Source organism: Arvicanthis niloticus, chromosome 4, assembly GCF_011762505.2.
Source record: "Arvicanthis niloticus isolate mArvNil1 chromosome 4, mArvNil1.pat.X, whole genome shotgun sequence".
Classification (NCBI taxonomy): Eukaryota; Metazoa; Chordata; class Mammalia; order Rodentia; family Muridae; genus Arvicanthis; species Arvicanthis niloticus.
The window spans coordinates 33,104,509-33,126,087 of record NC_047661.1 but is presented as its reverse complement, the minus strand read 5'-3'; the positions used below and the strand labels follow the sequence as shown (position 1 = coordinate 33,126,087).

At 35.7% G+C, this 21,579-nt stretch overlaps 1 protein-coding gene across 1 annotated transcript in view; it reads left to right on the top strand.

Moving 5' to 3' along the window:
• The window catches only part of LOC143441871 (rho GTPase-activating protein 20-like), a 43,053-nt gene extending 22,156 nt beyond the window's left edge, over positions 1 to 20,897 (top strand). Inside the window, exons 8-19 of the mRNA XM_076932078.1 lie at positions 896 to 1,075; positions 2,592 to 2,773; positions 3,020 to 3,181; positions 4,898 to 5,007; positions 5,393 to 5,582; positions 6,845 to 7,103; positions 8,040 to 8,170; positions 12,838 to 12,996; positions 14,868 to 14,977; positions 16,076 to 16,262; positions 19,208 to 19,328; positions 20,737 to 20,897. Of these exons, the coding sequence (XP_076788193.1) occupies positions 896 to 1,075; positions 2,592 to 2,773; positions 3,020 to 3,181; positions 4,898 to 5,007; positions 5,393 to 5,582; positions 6,845 to 7,103; positions 8,040 to 8,170; positions 12,838 to 12,996; positions 14,868 to 14,977; positions 16,076 to 16,262; positions 19,208 to 19,328; positions 20,737 to 20,798 (1,853 nt within the window). The 3' untranslated portion in view covers positions 20,799 to 20,897. The remainder of the gene's footprint in view (positions 1 to 895; positions 1,076 to 2,591; positions 2,774 to 3,019; positions 3,182 to 4,897; positions 5,008 to 5,392; positions 5,583 to 6,844; positions 7,104 to 8,039; positions 8,171 to 12,837; positions 12,997 to 14,867; positions 14,978 to 16,075; positions 16,263 to 19,207; positions 19,329 to 20,736) is intronic.
• Positions 20,898 to 21,579: the final 682 nt, after the last annotated feature.

The following is a 21,579-nucleotide window of genomic DNA, read 5'->3' as shown; positions in this document are numbered from 1 at the left end:
GAGTATAAATTATCTGATGTGATGAGAAAAGTTGTCTATTGCAAACAACTTCATCCCACATCATTATTAGGTCACATTCTTCCTGGTCCATGTCCCAACTAGAGTACTAAAACACTGTTTTGTGTCTAGAAGGTGTCCTGTGTTTTCCACAGCATGCAGTGTAAACCTGACCATTGTCATGGAGTCCAGCAATGAGAGGAAGCAATGGTCATTCCCTTTCACTGATTCCAAGAAACCCTGTCCTCATACTGTGAATGGAAATGGACTCTTTATAAATGTGGCTATCATCATAGGAGAAAAAACATATTGGACATTGAAGTGCTTGCCATGGCTAATAGAATTACTTATAGAGTGCTAGCATCCATCTTATGAGAATACATTTTCAGAATGTTTGGAAGCTAGGATCTTATAAGTAATTCTAATATATATATATATATATATATATATATATATATATGTGTGTGTGTGTGTGTATATATGTATTTACTGATATATATGTATATATATACATATATCATTAAAATATGTAAATTGATGAATATAAGTCTAGACATATAAGTAAGTTTCTTATGATTTAGAAATCTTGTTGATATCAACACTATAACAAACATGTCTTAAGGCTGTCAATGTAGAACACAGCAAAATCTGCCAAAGTGCTCCAATTGGTGTATATAAAGTGATCAACTGAAATTTTTCTCCTCGATTTTTACAGTTCTCAGCATTCATATCCTTTCTTTATCATAATATCCTTGTAAATCATCTAGTCCTTAGGTGTATAGTCTACATTGTCCTGAAGAAGAAGGAAACATGAAAAATAGCAATGCAGACTAAATCCCATTAGAAGGTTTCCTCACACTCATTTGTTTCATAACATCTTCTTATTTTCTTTTCATAGGCTATGAATATCCACATGATATTATGATGAACAACCTTCAAAAAAACTTCAGTAGTTTAAACTCAAGAATTTTCACTGCTTTTCCCCCGTTGCCTGGGCTTCTTGTGAACGACCTGTACTCGGATTCACAGGGACAGTTCATATTAAAACCCATTGACTCAGCAAGGATCCAACAGCCAAGTGAGTCCTACACCTTCCTTCAGATACCAACTCAGTTCCTTTTTTGATTTGGCATAAAACATCAATTCATGTGTTCATTTATTTGCTTGAGGGAGGGGCAGTGTAGAAAACAAACCAAAAGGAAAACAATGTGCCCAGGTCCATCTTGAGATCTCTATATTGCGATATCCAGCTTGATTATAGGGAGAACATTCCATTTGTTCCACAGATAGTTGACATAAGCTGGTATGTCAAGACACCACTATATGCACATGTGTGTGTGTGTGTGTGTGTGTGCATACACATCTTTTGTCCTGTTAGAAGATGATTTCACAGAGTTTCATGATCAAAGCAGAAAATGACCTTTGTATTTACTTAAAATATTGTATTGTGAGAGACATAGGAAAGTGATATGTATGAAATTGAAGATGATCTGTTTCACAGTAGAGTAGAAGTTACCTTAATCTCCTAGCTCAGACCCCAATCTTGGTTCTATTCACTCAGAAAGCATATTTTTGTGTGTTCTTTCCACCTGTGCCTGGATTTCAAATAGAGCTCATACTTAGGTTTTGGGACTTTTGAAAAATTTTAAAGTAACTTTTTTTACAAATAACAGCATAATTTCATTATTTTCCTCTTTACTCCCATGTGCTATGTACCCTTTTTATGGCACTCAAGCTATTGTTTTTCTAAAAAATTTGTTACATATATGCATATATATTCTATATTTATACATGCATTTGAATTCATGTGGATGTTTACACATACATACAAACACACACAAACAAACTTATGCATCATATTCAGTCCTTATCATATTACTTTGTTATCAGGCCTGACTCTTTTCTTTTAGACAAATAGTCAGTATGTTCTACAGTAAGAATTACTGTTTATTTTATATTTTTATATGACTCCTTTGTATACATTTAATGCTTGTGTTTTAAGTAGCATATATAAGATTTCTTTATGGATCAATTTACGACAAGACGTCTTAGAAGAGGAAACTAAACTTTGATCCCAGATTTTAACACAGAATGCTGGAAATAGGGTCCACAGTTCAACAAAATATTCATGTATATATTCTCATGAAGGAGACATAGTAATGAAGAGAGAAATTTAAAAATGGTTCCTCTAAAATCACAAGAAATTCAGGATAACATTTGAAGACAATAGAAAACTGATTGATGTGAATAAAAGTGAGGGCTGCCATGAAATCAGATATGATTACTGAAGCTATTGCGGGTGCATACTTCAGGAAACTTGTTCAATTAGATATGATGCAAGTTATGATGCAATTTGACTAAGACAGCATCATCTTATGAGAATTCCCAATGGCTCAAGTCTTAGAGAACACTAGATTATGTCTTAGAGACATTATTAAAATTACTAACAGTGCAGAATATAGGGGATAAGAATATATAGACACTACAGGCTGACTAACCCATTACAGTAGGGACATTATGCAATTGAAATTTAGTTTTCTAAAAGAATTGTATTAATTACAGTATTCCAGGTAATGATCTCCTCTCCTCCTTAGATGCAATGGAAAGACCTGATAAGAAAGAAAGACCTCCTCGTATAACATCGTGTTTCCATAGGGGCTCTGTGCCCCAACAGGACCAAGGGTGCACTGTCCCTAGAGTTAATAAGAGTGGAAAACTCTTTGGAAAAGAGCTCAGTTCCATTTGTCATGCTGGCAAAGTGCCCACAGCAATTCTGGTATGTCTCATATGGTTCAGTTTTGGCCTTCCCATGTAAAATCTAATAAAAATTACTTACAGCCTCACATTTCAGTGTTAATATTATGGTGGGATGTGTACAACAAAGGATTGAGGCACATAATCTGATTTTTGTCCTTGATAGCCCATGCACTGCACCTGTGCACACCATCGGTCTGATTCTAAAGAGCAAATAGTACTCTCTGCTGCATGAACTGTGACAGATATTTCTGTTTCTTCTTCTCAGGACATCCTGTCCCTAATAAATGAAAAAGGGCCCACAACCGAGGGCATATTTATCATATCTCCCAATGGGACAATGTGCAAAACTTTAAAGGAAAAGATGGATTCTGGGGAAGAGGTGGATATAAAACATCAATCAGTACATGTGGTTGCGTGGATCCTAAAGGTAGGGAAAGTCCTTGCATTATGTACCCTCAGCATTGCTGAGTCTACATGAGTAGTTTCCTTCATCATGAATTCCCGTGAGTGATAACAAATATGTATGAGAGAAATCTGGTAAGCTCCAAGGTTCCTCTGCTATTCACAATGTAAGGAATAGCAATTCAAACAAAAGTCCAGTCGGAATGAGCAGTAATGTAACTAAGTACGTTATATTTGACTTTTTTCATGTGTCCATGTGTAGTGTCACTTCATATGTGCAAACATGGTTCACCTGGTTGCATGCCTAGTCAGATGCATTTAACTAACAGTGTTCTTCATTCTCTGTCACTCTCTCTATTTTTTTTTACTAAGGGCCAGATTTCTCTTCCTCAGTATAGAGTATGTGATTCCTTCATGTATCTCTTTGTTCCATATACCAAGTAGGATCTCATGATCTGCTTGTCTATATCTCATGAAATATTGGTATCCAAATGCACGTCCTCATATCTGAGAAACAAGTATTCTTAATCACTCTGCCATACCTTTAGCACCATAAAATTGTTTTCTATATTATTATTAAAATAAAAATTCAATTACATCATTTCTCTCCTACCTTTCATTTGCTCTAAATGTGTTTCCCCTCCATTCCACATGCACTATAATACATGGCCCATTTTCATTTAATGTTATTATTTGTAGATAAAATTGAGCCCATAAATATGTTCACACAACCTAAAAAGTCCATTATTCTTGGTAGTATACAGGTTATTTCTGAGCTCCCAAACTGTGATTGGCTTAGAAATTAGGGGTCTCCCTGTGGGAAGTACTAATTTTCTCATTCTTTATAGTAATTATGTGCCTGTAGTTATTCATCTAGAAGTTAGTCTTCACAAGATTTACTCATTCCCAGTTAGTGTTACTCATGTGGAAGATGTTTTGTTCATAAAAAATTATTAAAAGGATAATATATTGTTGGACTATCAAAAATGAAGCTTTTGCCACAATTCTTGGAGGCCCAATCTCAAAGCAAATTTCCTGATCCTCTGATTTTCAATCATTCTAATGCTTTTATCGAGTGTTTGGAGCCCAAGGTTCACGAGTTAGTGTGTAATATGTAGGCAGTGGGGGTTGGAGACCAGAATATTTTGTTCTCTGTACCTTGAATAGCTGTGGTTTTCTGTAATAGTCTCCACCCATTGGCAAGAGAACCTTCTTTGATGTATGAGTATGGGCTACATTATCTATAAACATTGGCTTACATATTTATAACAGTGTTGGGAATCTTGTTCCTTTAGTGACATGGTGATAGGGCCTTCTCTAAGAGCCATGACCTCACGTGATTTCATGCTTGAGTAATGCACATGATTTGCTGCACCTCAGAAATTAGATAAATTACTGTGGTTATCTTTGTTGTAGTTACCATAATTGTGTATTTCTGGCATTGAAAAATAGTCTTTGATCTGAGGTGTGATGTATGTGTGCTAGTTTGCACAGTTGTCCACTAGAGGCACATTGAGGTAAGAAAAGATTTTTGTGCAATCCAAGCACATCTGAAAATCTGCTCTTAGCTTTACCGTTTTGATGAACGAAACTTACTGAGTGTTCATGTCAGTATTCTAACTAGGGGAAAGTTTGAGAGCTGTGAAAAAGTTGGAAGTAAACTCAATTTTAGAGTTGACTATGTTTGAGTAATCTCCATAACATATTTTTTCTGCAATATATTTTTTTCTCTCTCTATAAGGAGTTTCTGCGGTCCATCAAAGGAACTCTGCTGACTCCTCAATTTTACGACCAGTGGCTTGCTGTTACCCAAATGGTCACTGACGAAGAGAAAGTAACAGCACTGCAGAGGTAATGAATGGATAATTGTGTGAACAGCATCAACAAAATTAAAGAAATATTGACTTATACACATTAGACATTATGTATCACAGGACTAAAAATACTGACAACAAATGGTTTCAATTGTTAACCAACATGGAAGAAATTTTCAAGCAAAGGTGTGATTTGGGTCACAATGGACCGTGCTTATAATCTCATCTTTGTATTCCAGTTAAATTTGTTATCTTTTCCTCTGAATCAGGGGAAGGAAACATTTCAAGCAATATTTCAAGTATACATTCTTATTTTCATTTGAGTCATGGATGTCCATACATAAGATACAACTACTCTGTTCCCTTTCTTTATATTTACAAATTGAGTAAACTTGTTTTAAAATAACTGTCTCTTTGTTCAGTCTTTTAGAAAAACTGCCACAACCAAATGCTGCTCTTCTGCGACAAGTTTTTAGAATATTGCATAAAATTGCAAGAAACTCTTCTGTTAACCAAATGTCACCTTACCATCTATCAATTGCGATAGCACCATATATCTTATGCCTTCCTAGCTACCCCAGTGACGTCCTGGATAATGATATTGCCAAAAAGGTAATTAGACATGAACTTTATGGTTACATTTTATAAGGCTTTACAATGGCAAAGAAATACAGGATTATCCTGATGGTTTCGGTTATTTTGTTCTTGTTGATGATGGTTTTGATTTTGTTTTCTGTTGTAAAATATACATACCTTTGAATGATGTTCTTCTGTAGAGGATGAATCATTGGTGCATTATAAATAAGTAAAATATAAATGGGTATTTGACCTCACTAACTCAGTATCTTGAAATATTGTGATTTAGAATTTCATTAGAGTTATCTAGTGAGAACAAATTCTGTGATATGATAAAAATAATCCTGGGTACTCAGGTCAGGAATCAAGACTGAATTCTGATGTAATCAGTGTAGAATGTGTGAAATTCTAATTGTTTTCAAGGTAGTTTCCTCACAAAACAAATGCAATGGAATCTGGATTGTGTTTATCACATATGGTCATTATAACTCCTGATTAGTATGATCATATATACCCTTGACCTCTTACTGCTGGTCATGATCTGCCTTTCACATATTTTAATAAAGTATCCCAACTTCTACAATATTTGAATCAAAGGTTATTTTGATGCTCAGAATATGAGTTTCTGATTCATTATTAACTGACCAACTGCCCTGGGACCTGTAAAAATATTTCTCATATTGTATAAGATCAAATATCAGAAGGAAAAAACAGGGTTCCAAAGAACCTTCCAATGCGTTCCAAGACTATCCAGTTTCCTCCCAATAGACATTATTTTAAATAACTTCAAACATAGTAAACCTGAGGATCAAATGGTTACCATTACCTATGCAGAGCCATCAGAGACTTGTGACTGGTACTTCTCAGATGGAATTGCCTGTCTCTTGCTTTTTAGACAGACCATGGGTACTTTTAATAGTGGAGTGCCCAGATTCAGAGGTCATTTTTCCACCTTAGTTGTGCCTTTCTATAAGCATCCCCACCAGTATACACAGCCATTAACGAGTCAGCAGCAACCAAAGTTACTCAGGTGGACATTATGTATTACATACTAGTACTGAAAATTTGAAAACTGGAAATTATCCTCTCATTTGCCATTGCACTGTGATGATCACAATTGAACATCTGATCTCACTATCATCTAACAAAAATTCTCCTCCTAATTTTAAAACAACTGACATTTTTTCAGTATTTTGAACTCATATTTTTTACCTTCCTCGACACATAAGTAAAATGTGACTTGCAACCATGAAAAATGACAGAGATCCTGTTTTTCATTTTTTTTTTTTTTGCAACAGATTTCTCTGGTAATGTTTATGATCGAAAACTCCCCCAAAATTTTCGGAGTTGACTTGGTTGTAGTTTGGTACGAAACTTCATTTCTACATCCATATGAGGCAAAGGCTTCATGTTCACCGACTCCCCCATCTGATGACGGGAACAGGAAGGAAATGGAAAATGAACTGAACAGCTGCCCTAGTGCCAAGATATGTACCCCTCGCCACAATTCACTGATGAAAAGTCGATCTGCCCCTATTCTCTATGATGGCATTGTAGGTGTGTATACATGTTCTACTACCATAATTTAAAATTAGAATCATTTAACAATGAAAATATCATTTATAACTAACAGCAATGAAGAATGTACAAAACCATGTGAAGGGAAACTTCACTTGTGTCTTATAGATAACTTTTTGTTGTTAGAAATTGCCTCAAAATTTTAGAACTCTTTCCACTGTTACTGAGTTTATATAAGAGGTATATCCCAGAAATGAGATTGATCAATAAATTAAGGATATATCACTTAATTTCCTATATGGAGTATTAATTTAGATGTGCATAATACATAGAATAGCAAATCAACACCAAATTGGGTTTTCTCTACATTAAAACTCAGGTTATCTTGAAACTTCCTTTGTAGACCAGGCTGTCCTCAAACTCACAGAGATCCTCTTGGTTCTGCTTCCAAGATCTGGGAATAAATGCATGTTTTTCTCTTATGCAAGTCTTAAAATATAGCATAATATACCAGTGTGTGAGACATAGACACTATGATCTTAGATTTTAACTCACAGGTCAGGGTTAGGAGGGAAGCCAAGTGCTGTAATAGAAGTGCAGTCAGATAAGTTGTGTCATGAAGTGCAGATACTGCTGTTAATGTACAGTTGCCTATGGCTGTTAAGTCAGAAATTCACACAGGTGGACTAAAAGTTTTGTACTATTTTATTGCTTGACTCTAATACCTATATGCATTTTTTTCATAGCAAAAAAAGAGTTCATTTTTATACCAGAAGTATTGGCCATATACAACTAGATATCCAGTGCCTTATGAAGCAATGTCATTATTATAAGTGCTAGAATATTGATTAGTTATTTTCTGTGTATTTGTAGTGATGCATAAGGCATGCAGGATATAAAATATGAAGGGCAAGCAAGGTCTAGGTGTGTACAATTACAACAAATAATTTCTCTCTCTCTCTCTTATTTTTTTAGAAACAGATAAACAAGAAGGCAACGTGTATACAACCCAACCAGCACCTTCTCCAGCACCAATAAAAGAACAAGAACTTAGTGAATTTCCATACATTGTTTGCTTGAAAAGAATGCTGCCTTCTCCTTTACTTGTGAGTTTCATTTTGGGTTTCTAGAGCTGTCCTAATTCACATAATTTCTGGGAACCTTTGTTTTAAGTCAATTATTTCATCAAACTGATGAATGTATGGATAACCTATTCATGAGGGTAAGATCCTTTTAAAATAGAAATTAATTTCCTTGAAATTTGAGTCTCAGAATTTAATGAAAAATGAAAAAAAAGAGAAAAGATATAGTATTCCCATGTTTTGTACTGATTTCAACAAAGACCCAAACTCACCAGCTTGTTGGATGAAAGGGATTGTTGGAAGTGCCCCGCTGATTCTCCAACTATCAATTCTTTCTGCTACATTAGGCTTCCATATTGCTCTAGAGTCTACCTTTATTTCATTGCCTCTGAGATTATTCAATCTTAAAATTAATATTGTCTATAGACTTTTATTTGGTTTTATCAGTGAATTAGATATACATATTGTTCTTTGCTATATATTGATCCTTTTGTCCTAGTGGACTATATATAATTGCTATGAAATATAGCTTAGCCTATTTTAAATATGCTAGTAGATTTTTATTGTAAATATTCATTTCCTGCCCAGCATCTATTTTAGCAGTGTGCCTGTACGAGGAATTCATGCTCTATGTGAACAAGTTTGCCATGTTAGACACAGGAAGATTACTACCCATTCCTTCGTTATTTTATAGCTGAATACTGTATTCATGTAAGCAATTGAAAGTAGAGAAAACATGGAGTAAGTCTGTGTATGGTTTAACAGATTTAAACTCTGGAAGAATGATTGATATTTGCTTGAGTTATATTTTTAGTGGATATTTTATTTATTTACATTTCAGGTGTCAACCCGTTTTCCCCCTTTCCTCTCCCTCTAACCTTCTACCACATCCTCCCTCCTTCTTTTTGCTCTTATACCATTTTAATTACATCCAAGTATTAAGATCAGTTCTAGTTTGAGGGTCTTGCAATATAATAGATGCATATAGTCAAGTAACAAGCAAGACAATAAACACAAATAGTCAAAGAACAAGCAAGGCATTAAACACAATTACATGAACACTCCTGCGATCACTGTTTCTAAGGTCTTATCAAGATGACCAAAATATCTGAGCTGACTTCCCAGTCTTAGCCCAAAGCCTTTTTCATGTCTGAAGCCTACTTCCTTGTTTTAGTCTATAATTTAGATTCCTGTCTGAAATTAGTTCTTTGTTCTAGCCTAGTATTTAGATTCCTGCCTAAACTTACTTCTTTGTTCTAGCCTAAGGTTTAGATTCCTACATGAAACTATTTCTTTTTTCTTGCCTAATATCCGATTTCTGCCTAAAGCCTACTTTCTTGTCCTTGGACAATATCATATTCCTGCCAAGCAGCCCATTTCCTCTTCCTTGGCCCAGGTCAGATTCTTGCAAAGCAGCCCTAAAAGCTTTCCCCCTCCCCCTCCCACCTTTTTTTTTTATTTCATTAATAAGACTGAGTCTGTCTTAGGTTGCTTTGACAAGAATGCTTTCCTTACTTGTCATGGAATATGCATTATGAAAAACAATGCACTTCTGTCTTAGGTTGGTAAGGCTCTGTGCAGAATTTTACCTGTCCTTGGCTTGCCAGCCTGTTAATAACTCTGTCTTGGGGTCCATTTTAAGGTTCAAGCCATGTACTTTGGCTGCCACAGTGTTGATGTTGTCAAAGAAAGGCCTTAACTCGATGAGCAGGAATAAAAATATTTCCAGGATAAAAAGGGCTAGCAGGATCAAGCTATCTATACCATTCTTGAAGCTTGACCAAAATAGAAATAATGACCTCAGGCCATATGTAGTTTTATCATCTGTATCTACTGCATAAAATTTAGTGGAGCAGCATTCTTTAAATTCATAAGCTCACTATTTAAAGTTAAAACATCCTGAGAGGTGTTATAATTATGCTAACTACACTGCAAGTGTCATTTAAACTTCTTCCCAATTATAATGACTACCACTGTAAATTGTAGAACTAACATAAATCCCATGGTGTTTGGTATGACACTGGAGATGCTCCTTACCCTTAAATTCTAAACCTCCTTCCAGTAATTTGAATAGGATAAAGAACATCAAATGCCTATCTATATCTTCTTGTATATTCAACATATTCATAACAATTTTTGCTAAATTATTAACAAGTAGCTATCTTCTTGTATATTCAACACATTCATAACAATTTTTGCTAAATTATTAACAGGTAGCTATCTTAACATCTTGTGTCACAGCAATTGCAAACTAGTGTTGCTAGCAATTTATGTAATTAAACCTGTTATACCAGCAATGGTCAACCTCAATTCCCTCTTGCTTCTGTTTAAAGCTTAACTCACTTCTTCTAGTACTTGCAAGCTTTTTACAGAAGACCAAGGCTCTGTGATACTCAGTGCAATAAAAGAAAAGCTGGCTGATAGACCTCTATAACAGACATGCTGGGTTTCAACACACTAACACTATTAGAAAGTGCACTATCAATGCAACTTACAATAAACACTGTAGAAGAAATGAAAGTAATTTTAACTTAAAAATTAAAGGAGCCTTAACACGTGTGCTAATATCTGTTTAAAATCCAGATTCTGCCCTAACTTTATCTCAGCTCAATCATGTACTGGTCTAGAAATCAATCTAATATTGGAAATAACAGTCTACATTTGGAAGGCTGGTTCTGGACATTTTCAGAGACATATTTGGAAGTTAGCCCATTGAATCTTTTGTTAGCCCCTGACATTTATTGGATTTTAGTGTCAGAGTCCAACATCCACATTTATTCCACATGATATGTCTGTGTGTGTGTGTGTGTGTGTGCGCGCGTGCATGTGTAAGTGTGTATCTGTTTTTGTGTTTGTGTTATCTGTGTGTATATGTGTCTGTGTTTGGGTCTTTGTGTATGTTTACAAAATTCAGAAAGTTGAAGATCGTTGATTTAAATCTAAGATACTTTGATTTTAAAATTATGTAATGATTTTATCCTCAGATCTTATTTCCAAATAAGGAAGATTCCTGATGTCAGTTCACATGTATTTGAGATGATGCTACTAATTAGTGTAGAAAAGAAAAAGAATCAATCTTAAGCCATAAGGGGAGTAAAAAATAAAAGCAGTGCTATTTATATTTAAGATGAGTCCCATACCTCCTGCTAGGGAGATTAAGATTGTTATGTCACATGTGAAAGTAAGATATAAGAATAGTTGCAGTATTTTTCTTAAATGTGACTAGTTATTCAGACTTAATCATGGACTGGTCTAGAAATCAATCCAATATTCGAAGCAATAGTCTTCATTGTAAAGTCTGGTTCTGGACATTTTCTGAGACAAATATGGAAATGAGCTTCAGTTCTCTATTATTTTATGTTAGCAAGAGATAAAGTTGGGGCAGGATCTGGATTTAAAACAGGTTTTAGCACATGGGTTAAGGCTCTTTTAATAGTCAATTTAAAAATACTTTTGTTTCTTCTACAGTATTTAATGCAAATTGCATTGATTGTACACCTTCTAATGTGTTTGTGTTTTGAAATCCAGCATATCAGTTATGGTGGTCTATAAACCAGCTTTTGTTTTAGTGCCCTAAGTATCACAGAACCTCGGTATTTTAAAAATAGCTTTCAAGTACTGGAATAAATGAGTCAGGCTTTAAGGAGAAGCAAGAGGGTAGTGGGCTTGATTACTGTTGGTGTAACAGCTTTAATTGCATTAATTACTAGCACCACTGCTTCTGCAATTGCTGTGATACAAGAAGTTAAGACAGCTACTTTTGTTAATCATTTAGCAAAAATTGTTACAAATTATTAAATATACAAGAGGATTTAGATAGGCATTGGAAGAACAGATTGATGCTCTTTATCCTATTCAAATTATCGAAAAGAGGTTTTGAAGGAGCCAAATACCTTATCTTAAGGGTAAGTAGCCTTCTTGGGTGTCATGCCAAATACCATGGGATTCATGTTAGTTCTACAATTTACAGTGGTAGTCACTATAATTAGGAAGAAGTTTGAAGACACTTGCAGTGTATTTGGCATAATTCTAACAGCTCTCTGGATGTTTTAACGTTTCATAGTGAGCTTATGAATTTCAAGAATGCTGCTCTGCTGAGCTTTGATGTGGTAGATACTGTAGATAAAATTACCCATGGCCTGAGGTCAGTATTGCTTGGGTTCTTAAACGTGACAGAGTCTTCAGATATAGATAGTTGTAAATAAGAAGTCACAGAAGAAGGATATAAAAGTCTCAGAAGTATACAGAAAAAAGAGAGCTTTCTTGAAAACACGAATGTTAGGATTCATAATGGAGGCCAGGAAAGACAGAAAATAAAATAATGATTTGATCTGTGAAAGATAATTGTCCCAATCATAACTTAGAATGGCATGCTTGAGAAATTATTCAAGGAAGAAAGGAGTAAGTAAGAGAGGAACATTTACCAAAATGCCTTAAGGAACAGAATTGTGATTCAATCTTGAGGATTTTCTGATTCCAAGAAAACCCTGATGGTTCAAATTAGGGAAAAGTATGTGAAAAAAAATATATTTCAAAGCTAAAAAAGAAAAACACATTCAATGTCTTCTTCATTCCTCTCAGTTGTAGCTCTTTATCCATGATTACCATGGCTCTGGTTCAACTTAAAAGACGTATTTGTGCTTTAGCTGTTTGGATCTGTAATAATAGAAGCTTGTCCTTTTCCCACACAGGATATGTTGTCGATAATTGCAGAAAAGGGACAAGATTCTGATGAAATATTCAGCTATGTAAAGGAAGAATCACACTCATCCCTGAGGGATAGAATTTACAATGAAGAACTGATTAATTGGAATGAGGAATCTGTGCTCACCATAGCTTCGGTTTTAAGGGTAAGGAAGGCTTTTTTATTTTTATTTGGGCCATGATCTGAGTTTTCCACTCAGTAGACTGTGAAGCAAAGGACTGAGACATCAAGAGAAAAGTTAAGGCTCTGAGAAAAGGCATGTATAATACCATTGGGCAAAGGTACTGGATGATCCCTCCATGGCTCTTGAGCCTGCCAAATGTGTCTGACTCTTCTTGCCAGAAACATGGGACCTCATCATGGGAAGGAGAGTGAAGATCAATAACTGTAGGTAGCCATGTGTATTCAGAGCAATTTAAAGGAACAGGAACACCTGGGAGTCTTCTATTTTTCTGATTTGCTATCACTGGTACATCATAAAAGTTAATTGTGGTATTTCATGAACAATGACAGCTTTTTGCCTTTTAAATAAGCTGCTGCTTACACTTAATTTAATTAGTTTAAATAGTTGAATATTTATACTTTTTAAGGAATGGGTATTAAACTGTGAGACCTTCTTACATGTAAAACAGGGTGCTCAAGTCAGAAAGGTCACCATTATTCCAGGTGGATGTTTAAGCAAGGTGTACATGTATATTTCAACTTTACTCTCTGTGATCTTAAAGTACTGATTCAACAAATTAAATAATTACAATGAGGCATTTTCTGCCCATGTCATTTTTTATGGTTGATTATTTTCTAGAAGACATTTTGGTTCTGTTTGTTTTGTTGGATTTTTATAGTTACTGCTTATTTTTTTACTCTTTTCATTATTGTGGTTATTATTGCTACCCCTTAATTGATTAATTAATTAATTAATTTTTCATATTAAATCTTGTGTGTTACCCCTACTTCTTCACACTTCACAGAGTCTCTTCTCTTCTCCTCTGAGCAGGTTAGGGCCCCCTGGGTTTTCCTTGCACCCTAAAACATCAAATGTCTTCAGGTGTATCATATCTTCTTCTACTGAGGCAAATCTGTGAAGGGTTTCCACAGTTGGTCAACAGCTTTAAGATTACCCCCGTTCTTCATTTTGAGGAACCCACATGGAGACTTAGCTACACATTTGTTACATATGTAGCATGGCACATATGATTCAGCTTCTGTATGCTTTTTGATTGGTGGTCAGTCTCTGATGGCTCCCAATGGTTCAGGTTACTTGACGATTGGTCTTACTGTGAAGTCTTTATTTCCTTTAGGGCCCTGAATCCTTTCCACAACTCTTCCATAAGAGTCCCTGAGTTCCATCCAATTTTTGGCTGTGGGTCTCAGTTTCAGTCAGCTGCTGGTTGAAGCTTCGCAGAGAATAGTTATAATAGGCTCCTAGCTGGATGTCCCACATAGGAGCTAGCCTCCTTCAAAACAGACAGAGACTCAGGCTGTAAAGTGGAGTGCAGAACTACGGTTGCAGGTTGTAGTGTGGACTGGAATCCAGGAAAGGTGATTCGAACAGACATTAGCTTTATGTCATTGATACTGCAGAAAGAACTCAGCTTCTTTGATTCTAGTGTTAGGTAAGATCTCATAAGCTCCTGCCTGTAGGTTCAACTTGTGAGCCAAGATTCTGGGTAGGTGCCACGTTGGGAATCTCTTACAGAAATAGAGTCTCAATAAGGTTCACTGGCTTCTAGTTCAGTGCCACTAATAAATTTACTCTTGCTGTGTTCATTCCTAACCATGACATCATTTTGCTCTTATTTCATAACTGGTATTTTGCTACTGTTATAAATTATAACATGTAATGTATGGAATATCTGATATACAAAATATATGATATGTGACCACAAAAAGATTGTGACACACAAGTTGAGCATCACTGGTTTAAGTGCTATTTTCTAACAAAAATGTTTCCCTAATACTTTCTACAAAGTATATTGACCATTACTAATCTTGTTTTTTTTTTTTAAATTACAAAAGGAGTTCATTGGAAATATAAAAGGAAGCTTAATTCCTTCAGACTTATATGAAGATTGGATTAGTGTTCCTGATCAGGAATCTCTGCTTGGAAAAATTGCCGCTATACAAAGGTAATGATAGACTACTCTCTTGGGGAACTGAACAAAGATAGAAGCAATGCATTTAGAAGGTACAAAGGCTGGTATTTACAGGATTATAAACTGGAATGAAGTCCTGTTCTGAGAAGTTCCCATTGCTCATACATGTAGAGTCACTTTACAAACAGGTGCATTTCTCAAGCCCAAGAGTTGTACCCTGTCTGTAATCCCACCATCCGGGAGTCTTCCAAATTATAACTGCCATGGTTTGGAAGACAGCCTGTATTACACAGTTGTGTGCAGGTCAGTCCAGAGTATTGGTTAGAGGTCCTGTGTGAGACAAATTAAAATAAGCATGTGTGTATAATACCTGTGGGTTATTTGCTTCCTAATATTATAATCAGGGTATTGTGAATATTGTACCTGTTAAATATATGTTATCCATTAGAACATGAAGGTATTACTGAGTTCGTCTTTCTCAACCACAGCTACTTTAAGAAGTCTGGGTCTAGTTAACTTTGACATTTTTGAATCATTTCCTGTATGATACTCCATAGAATGATTGCTTAGGTAACAGGAGACTTTGGCTCCCATTTCTACCCAGGACTCCAGAATCTATGCATTACCTATAGCAGAAGCTTTTCTAACTGTACTGTGCATGGTAACTAGTGTGCTCTTTGCCCCTTATGTTCCAGAGTGTCAAAAGCATGTTACATGGATTCCTACTGCATTAGATGTTAAATATGTCCCCATGTTGTCTAGCAAGATGGTTCATTGTTTAACTAAACTGTTTTCATACAGAGAACACATATGGACTGTAACAATCTTTTACATTCTTTTTCCAGAGAGCCTGACATATTCCTCTGAGTTTGGTGGGTAGCAGTTTTATATGTAGTATGCAGAATTTCACACATAATTTTTAAAATTTTCCCAGAATTTTATAGGGAGAAGTGATTTGCAGAAAATATTTTAGGCAATATTTTAGCTGTATATTCTTATTTCCTTTGAATTCTGATTATACTATAAGCTAGTCTAGATTCATTTACTTCCATTTATCTTTGTATTTAGAGTTTTGTGAGTAACGTTACTTGTAAGACAATCAACAGTAAAATTCTCTTGTTCTATGTATAGTATTCTACTGAAGATGCCACAACGAAACTTCCTCTTGCTGAAGCGTCTTATCCATGTGTTAGTAAAAATCAAAACATCTTCCAAGAATGACCTAGACACCTACATTTTATCTCTCCGCATAGCTTCTAAAGTGCTGTTAGATCCAAAATACAAATATTTATTATATAAAAGTGAACACTCAAAAAAGGTAAGGGGATCTGATTTTCCCTTTTGGAACAACATCCTCATTGTGATCCTGGAATTGAGAATAACTCAGCAAGGCCAGTGATGTTAAAGAACACCCTAGAATTGAGTTCTGCTGGATGGGAGACGCAATGATCTATTTCAGGAAGGACTGAGAGGGAAAATTGTTAATGAAGTTTGAAGGAAGTCAAACATTTCTTTTTGATTCTCTCTTTCTTTCCTTTTTCCCCCTATTTTTTCAGATATTGATTTTAGATATTGATGTTTTAGCCAACCAAATGCTGAATGTATAACAATAGTCCATGAGGGCTACAGTGAAGTTGAAAAAATCCCAATTACCTAGTTCGTTCTTTCTTTGTTTGTTTTTTTAAGGGTAGCTGTACTTTGGAGCACACGATACTTGTGCTTCATAGTGGCGAGACTATTATAATTATGAAATATTCATCCCAATTGCACTGCTAGTCATCTAAAAGCACATTACACACACACACACACACACACACACACACACACACACATATATATATATATATATATATATACAAGGTATAAAATTAATCATGATAAGAAAGTAGACTATGTTATGTAATATAGTTTTTGTTTTTTCAGCACTAACTCACATTTACATAAAAGAGAACAGCACCTGTTTGCATTATTTCATGTATAGTTGTTGTACCTCAGATTTTCCGTAGCTCTTCATTCTACTATAAACATGTATGCACTAATATTTTTCATGCCTTTACATGTTGGGGCCCGCACTAGTCCCACATCCGGGCGCCAAAAAATGTTGAGAACGGCACTAACCCAGGTTCGGGTGCCAAAAATGTTGCGGCCCAAGCAAAATGTTGAGGCCCGGGCCGACGCATGTTTGGGGGGCCACTGGATCCCCTCCCAAGCTGCCGCTCTGGTCTCCTGGTTGGGTTCAGCAAGAGCTAGAGTGAGGACAGACTCAGACCAGACAGAGTTGTAATTCAATCCCGTTTATTCTTCAGTCTAAATCCTAAGTCTTGATTTCCTAGTGCCTAGTCCCTAGCTCCTAGTCCCTCCAAGTTCCAAGTTACTTCTTCCAAGTTCTCTTCCAAGTGCCTGCTACCTGTCTTCTCTCTGCTGTGTCTGGTTCTCTCTCTATGTCTCCCTAATGTCTGATTCTCTACTGTCTGCCTCTGCCTTTTATAATGTCTTACTTCTAAGCCACGCCTCTAAGTTACACCTTTAATCATGCCCTTAGGTCTTGTCTCTAAATCTGATCTCTACACTTCTAAGTCATACTCTTAAGTCACACACCTTTAATCTCACACACCTTTAATCTCACGCACATTTAATCTCAAGGTATCTAAACCAAGATTATCGGAGTGTGCTCAGCTGTTGTAGGCTATTGTAATCCAAGTCACATGTCAGGGTATATGGCTCAAGATGGCTGCAAAGCTGATAGCCGCTTTCTGCTAAAAGTCAGCCCCCAACATTTACATAGTTACTTTATGACCTGATTGCAGTACCATCTTTAAGTCCTGTCCTTACAACCCCCTGTTCCTTCAGTTTACTTTTAAGTTAAACTTGATTTAATTTTTAATTTTTTAAAATTTTGGGAGGCAGTTACCAGGGGATAGGACAGATATGGAAGGACTGGAAAATGAGTGTTACTGGGTTGCATGATGAGAAATTCACAGAGAATCAATGAAGAATATACATTTTGAAAAGGAAAAAAGACAGACAACAAAAAGCCAACAAAAGTAGAAGAAAAAAAATCAAGTGTATATTTTAACTTGTAGTTTAGAGAAATAAGGTCCACAGGAAGTCAGTCATGGTGATGTCACTCACAATGGAGTAGGACAGCTCAGGGAATAGCTTGTTCATTTTAGAAAGTGGCTCAATTTGCTACTATTGCTATGACTAAACACTGATGAAAAGCAATTTATGGAGGACATGTTATATTTTGTGATATACTTCTAGTTACCAGTTAACTACTGAGAAATGTCAGGGCCCAAACTGAAGCAGGGCAGAAACCTGGAGGCAAGAACTAAAGGAGAAGCAGTGTAAGAATTGTGCTTCCTGTCCTTCATCTCATATCTTTCTTTGTCTGACTAATACCTCAAGGTTGTCATCATCTGGGAAATCTGGGCCCTACAATTTCCATTGTTAATCAAGACAATATCCCATAGATTTCCCTACACAATAGGCCAATCTGTTGGAGGCATTTCTGAGCTAAGATCCCTCTTCTTACCACCTTCTTCTCTTAGTCATTTTCTATTGCTTTGGTAAAACAACAGGACTAAGGGGACTTACAGAAGTAAATGATTATTTGGGACTTAGAGATGTAGAGATATTACATTTCTTCAAAGTCATGAAAGAGGAGCATGGCTGTAGGAAGAAGGACAACCAAACAGGAAGCAGAGACCTGGTGGCTCTTATCTTAGGCAGGACATGTGAAGCAGAGAAAGTACATTGCCAATGGCACCTAGCTGCTGTAACCTTAAATTCTAACCAATAACATACTTTCTCCAGGAAAGTCAAGCCACTTAAACCACCGAAAACCATATTGCGATGCCTGTAATTATACAGGCATTTCCTTCAAACCATCACAATGAAACTCCCCCTGCTCCCTACATCCCTGCAAAAAATGACAAACATAAGAAAACTTTGAACTCACTAACTTGATTCACTCACAGGTATTCTGGCAACACATCACTTCATTGTGTGATAGCACATATCTTACTTTGCTTTAGTGGTTTTCCATTGTTTGCAATATGCATGAAATTTTAACTAGGTTAAGCAAGGTCTAAAGAACTTATTAAAGCCTGCATTTTAGACAGAGACTTCATTTCACTGGTTGATATCTGCTCGTAGTGTTATTTTCTTCATGATTTTAGATACCAGTTGTTTTTAATGATTTCAATTTTGTAAGCTATGTGGAAAGACAGAGGATCTTGTTTGTGCCTTGTGTTGTTACAGTTTACTATTATACAAATCATGATTGACAACTATTTCGAAATATTTGGAAACAATGAGAATACAATCTCTAAAGAAAATCAAAAAAGTTCTGATGAATTAAGGATGTCACTAAATACTGCTGGTAAGTCACCTGTTATGGAAAAAGCCATAGATATCTACAGTGGGAAGACCTCATATGCTAAAATGCAGAATTAAAGATTTCATCTGCTCCTTCTCAGGAGGAAGGTCCTACATGTAAGAAAAGTTTTAATTAGTCATCAAATGAGTTGTAGGATGATATCATTCCCTGATTTCATAAATTTGTAAATATCAGAGCAGCATTGGGACATATCATTATGTCCTGCCAAGCAGGGCATTAAACAGGGATCCAGGAGATCACCTAAAAGAGAAGATGGGGGATAGGCAAATGCAAAGAAACACAGCTTGTCTTTAGGCTGATCAAACTGTAATTTTTACTTTTTCACACAGGGGTTGTATACACAAAAAGGCAGGATGTGGGGAAGGGGCATAGGTGTTAATGGGGAGTACAGATGTCTTCCAGAACAGAGTGTCAGATGGGTGGAAGTTCAGAGTACAAATCACTATGACTCCACCTATGATTCATTTATCCTTATCTAAGTTAGTACTATCCACCAAGGCTACCCAAGGTCTATGATTATCCACAAGACCTATGACTATTTGTTCTTATTCAGGCTGCTAAATTTCTACCAAAGCTGCCTGTTTACAATATCCTATAGCCATCTGATTCAGTGTTTTTCCACAGAGACCTAACACTTTGTGTAAGCAGGCATGTATGTCAGGCCTATTGCTGATTTTAGGCCTATGGTTGATTTTAGGCCTTCAGTGTATAAGCAGGACTGCCCCCGACACCATTATATTAAAATATGGGAAAAATTTTGTTATACATCACTTAAATTATATATGAATATTTTTATATACATATATATATATATATATACATACATACACATACACACATATAAATACTGGCATACATGTATATGTATACATGTATATATGACAGAGGGACTCCTCATTGAGCCTCTATAAGAATTTCAGAATATTACCATACACATTTCTCACCTTTTTTCCCACAGTCTCTAAGTCATGTAGGATATATTAGATATGAAATTATTTTTTAAAAGATCACTTAAAACAATTAGTTTATTTAAAAATCTTTAAACATACTATATGAAAGAACCTTGTGCTAACAAGCTTTGCTATACTTGTGCAAAACCACTAATGTTTGTTTAATTTCATTTGGGAGATAATCTTTCCAAATGCTTAGCACTTGGTATAAATACTAAGTTGTACAGGATCCATTACAACACACATGTGAAGAACAATAAAGATGCTAAAGCATACCTGATTTAACAGGTAACACCATTCAAAATCAGATATATTGTTAACTCTGTTAATTCTTTGTGTAATGTTCAGAAAATACCCTGAAAAGTAGTCTTATCTGAAGTGTAGTGAATCTATCATCTGAGAATGTTTGTCTAATGATGACATTTTTTTATTTCATTTAGCAGGGGACTGTGGAACAATTTCAACATATGACATTCCACAACAGAAACTTCTTCAGGACTGAAGAAGATTCCAATCATTTTATTTCAATGTTCTCTTCTACCTCCAAATTTAGCGTAGGAGGAGTGGTTATTAAGCAAAGTCTCTTCAGTTCTATATTTCACCATATTATTTGTTATAATTAGTTTCATTCACCATATTTATTTTATGTTGTGTATTGCATAGTCTTTTCTTAAGGCTTCAAATCTGTTTTAATAAGATGATTCTGCATACTGCTCCATGTCTCAGAAAAAATTTCAAATTGAAGGTATCAGGAACAAATCATAGTACACCATTAAAAATGCACAGCGTTAACTACCCAAGATAGGCAAGACTAAGAGCCATTCACAGCAACCCTCCCTGTTCCCAAGATTATACTAGGCCTATCAAGAAAAGCTGTGAACAGCAACATCAGAAACACTTAAGTGTAGTCCTTATCGAAGAAAAAGATGGAGGCGAGTTAACACAAGAGTTTTTTTCAGATATACTAAAATGAAAACCTCTTAGAGCAAATGTCTTCTTTAGGACATGAAAGGGTCTTTATGAGATGTAACAGAACTGTATGTATGCTGTAAATCTGTGGACATTTGTCTGAATTCTTACCTAGGAGTGAATGGAGAATTGGGGCTAGTTCACTAGAGGATGAGAGAGACAGAGAGATAGAGATGGAGATGGAGATAGAGATAGAGACAGAGACAGAGACAGAGACAGAGACAGAGACAGAGACAGAGATAGAGATAGAGATAGAGATAGAGATAGAGATAGAGTTAGAGATAGAGATAGAGATAGAGTTAGAGATAGAAAGA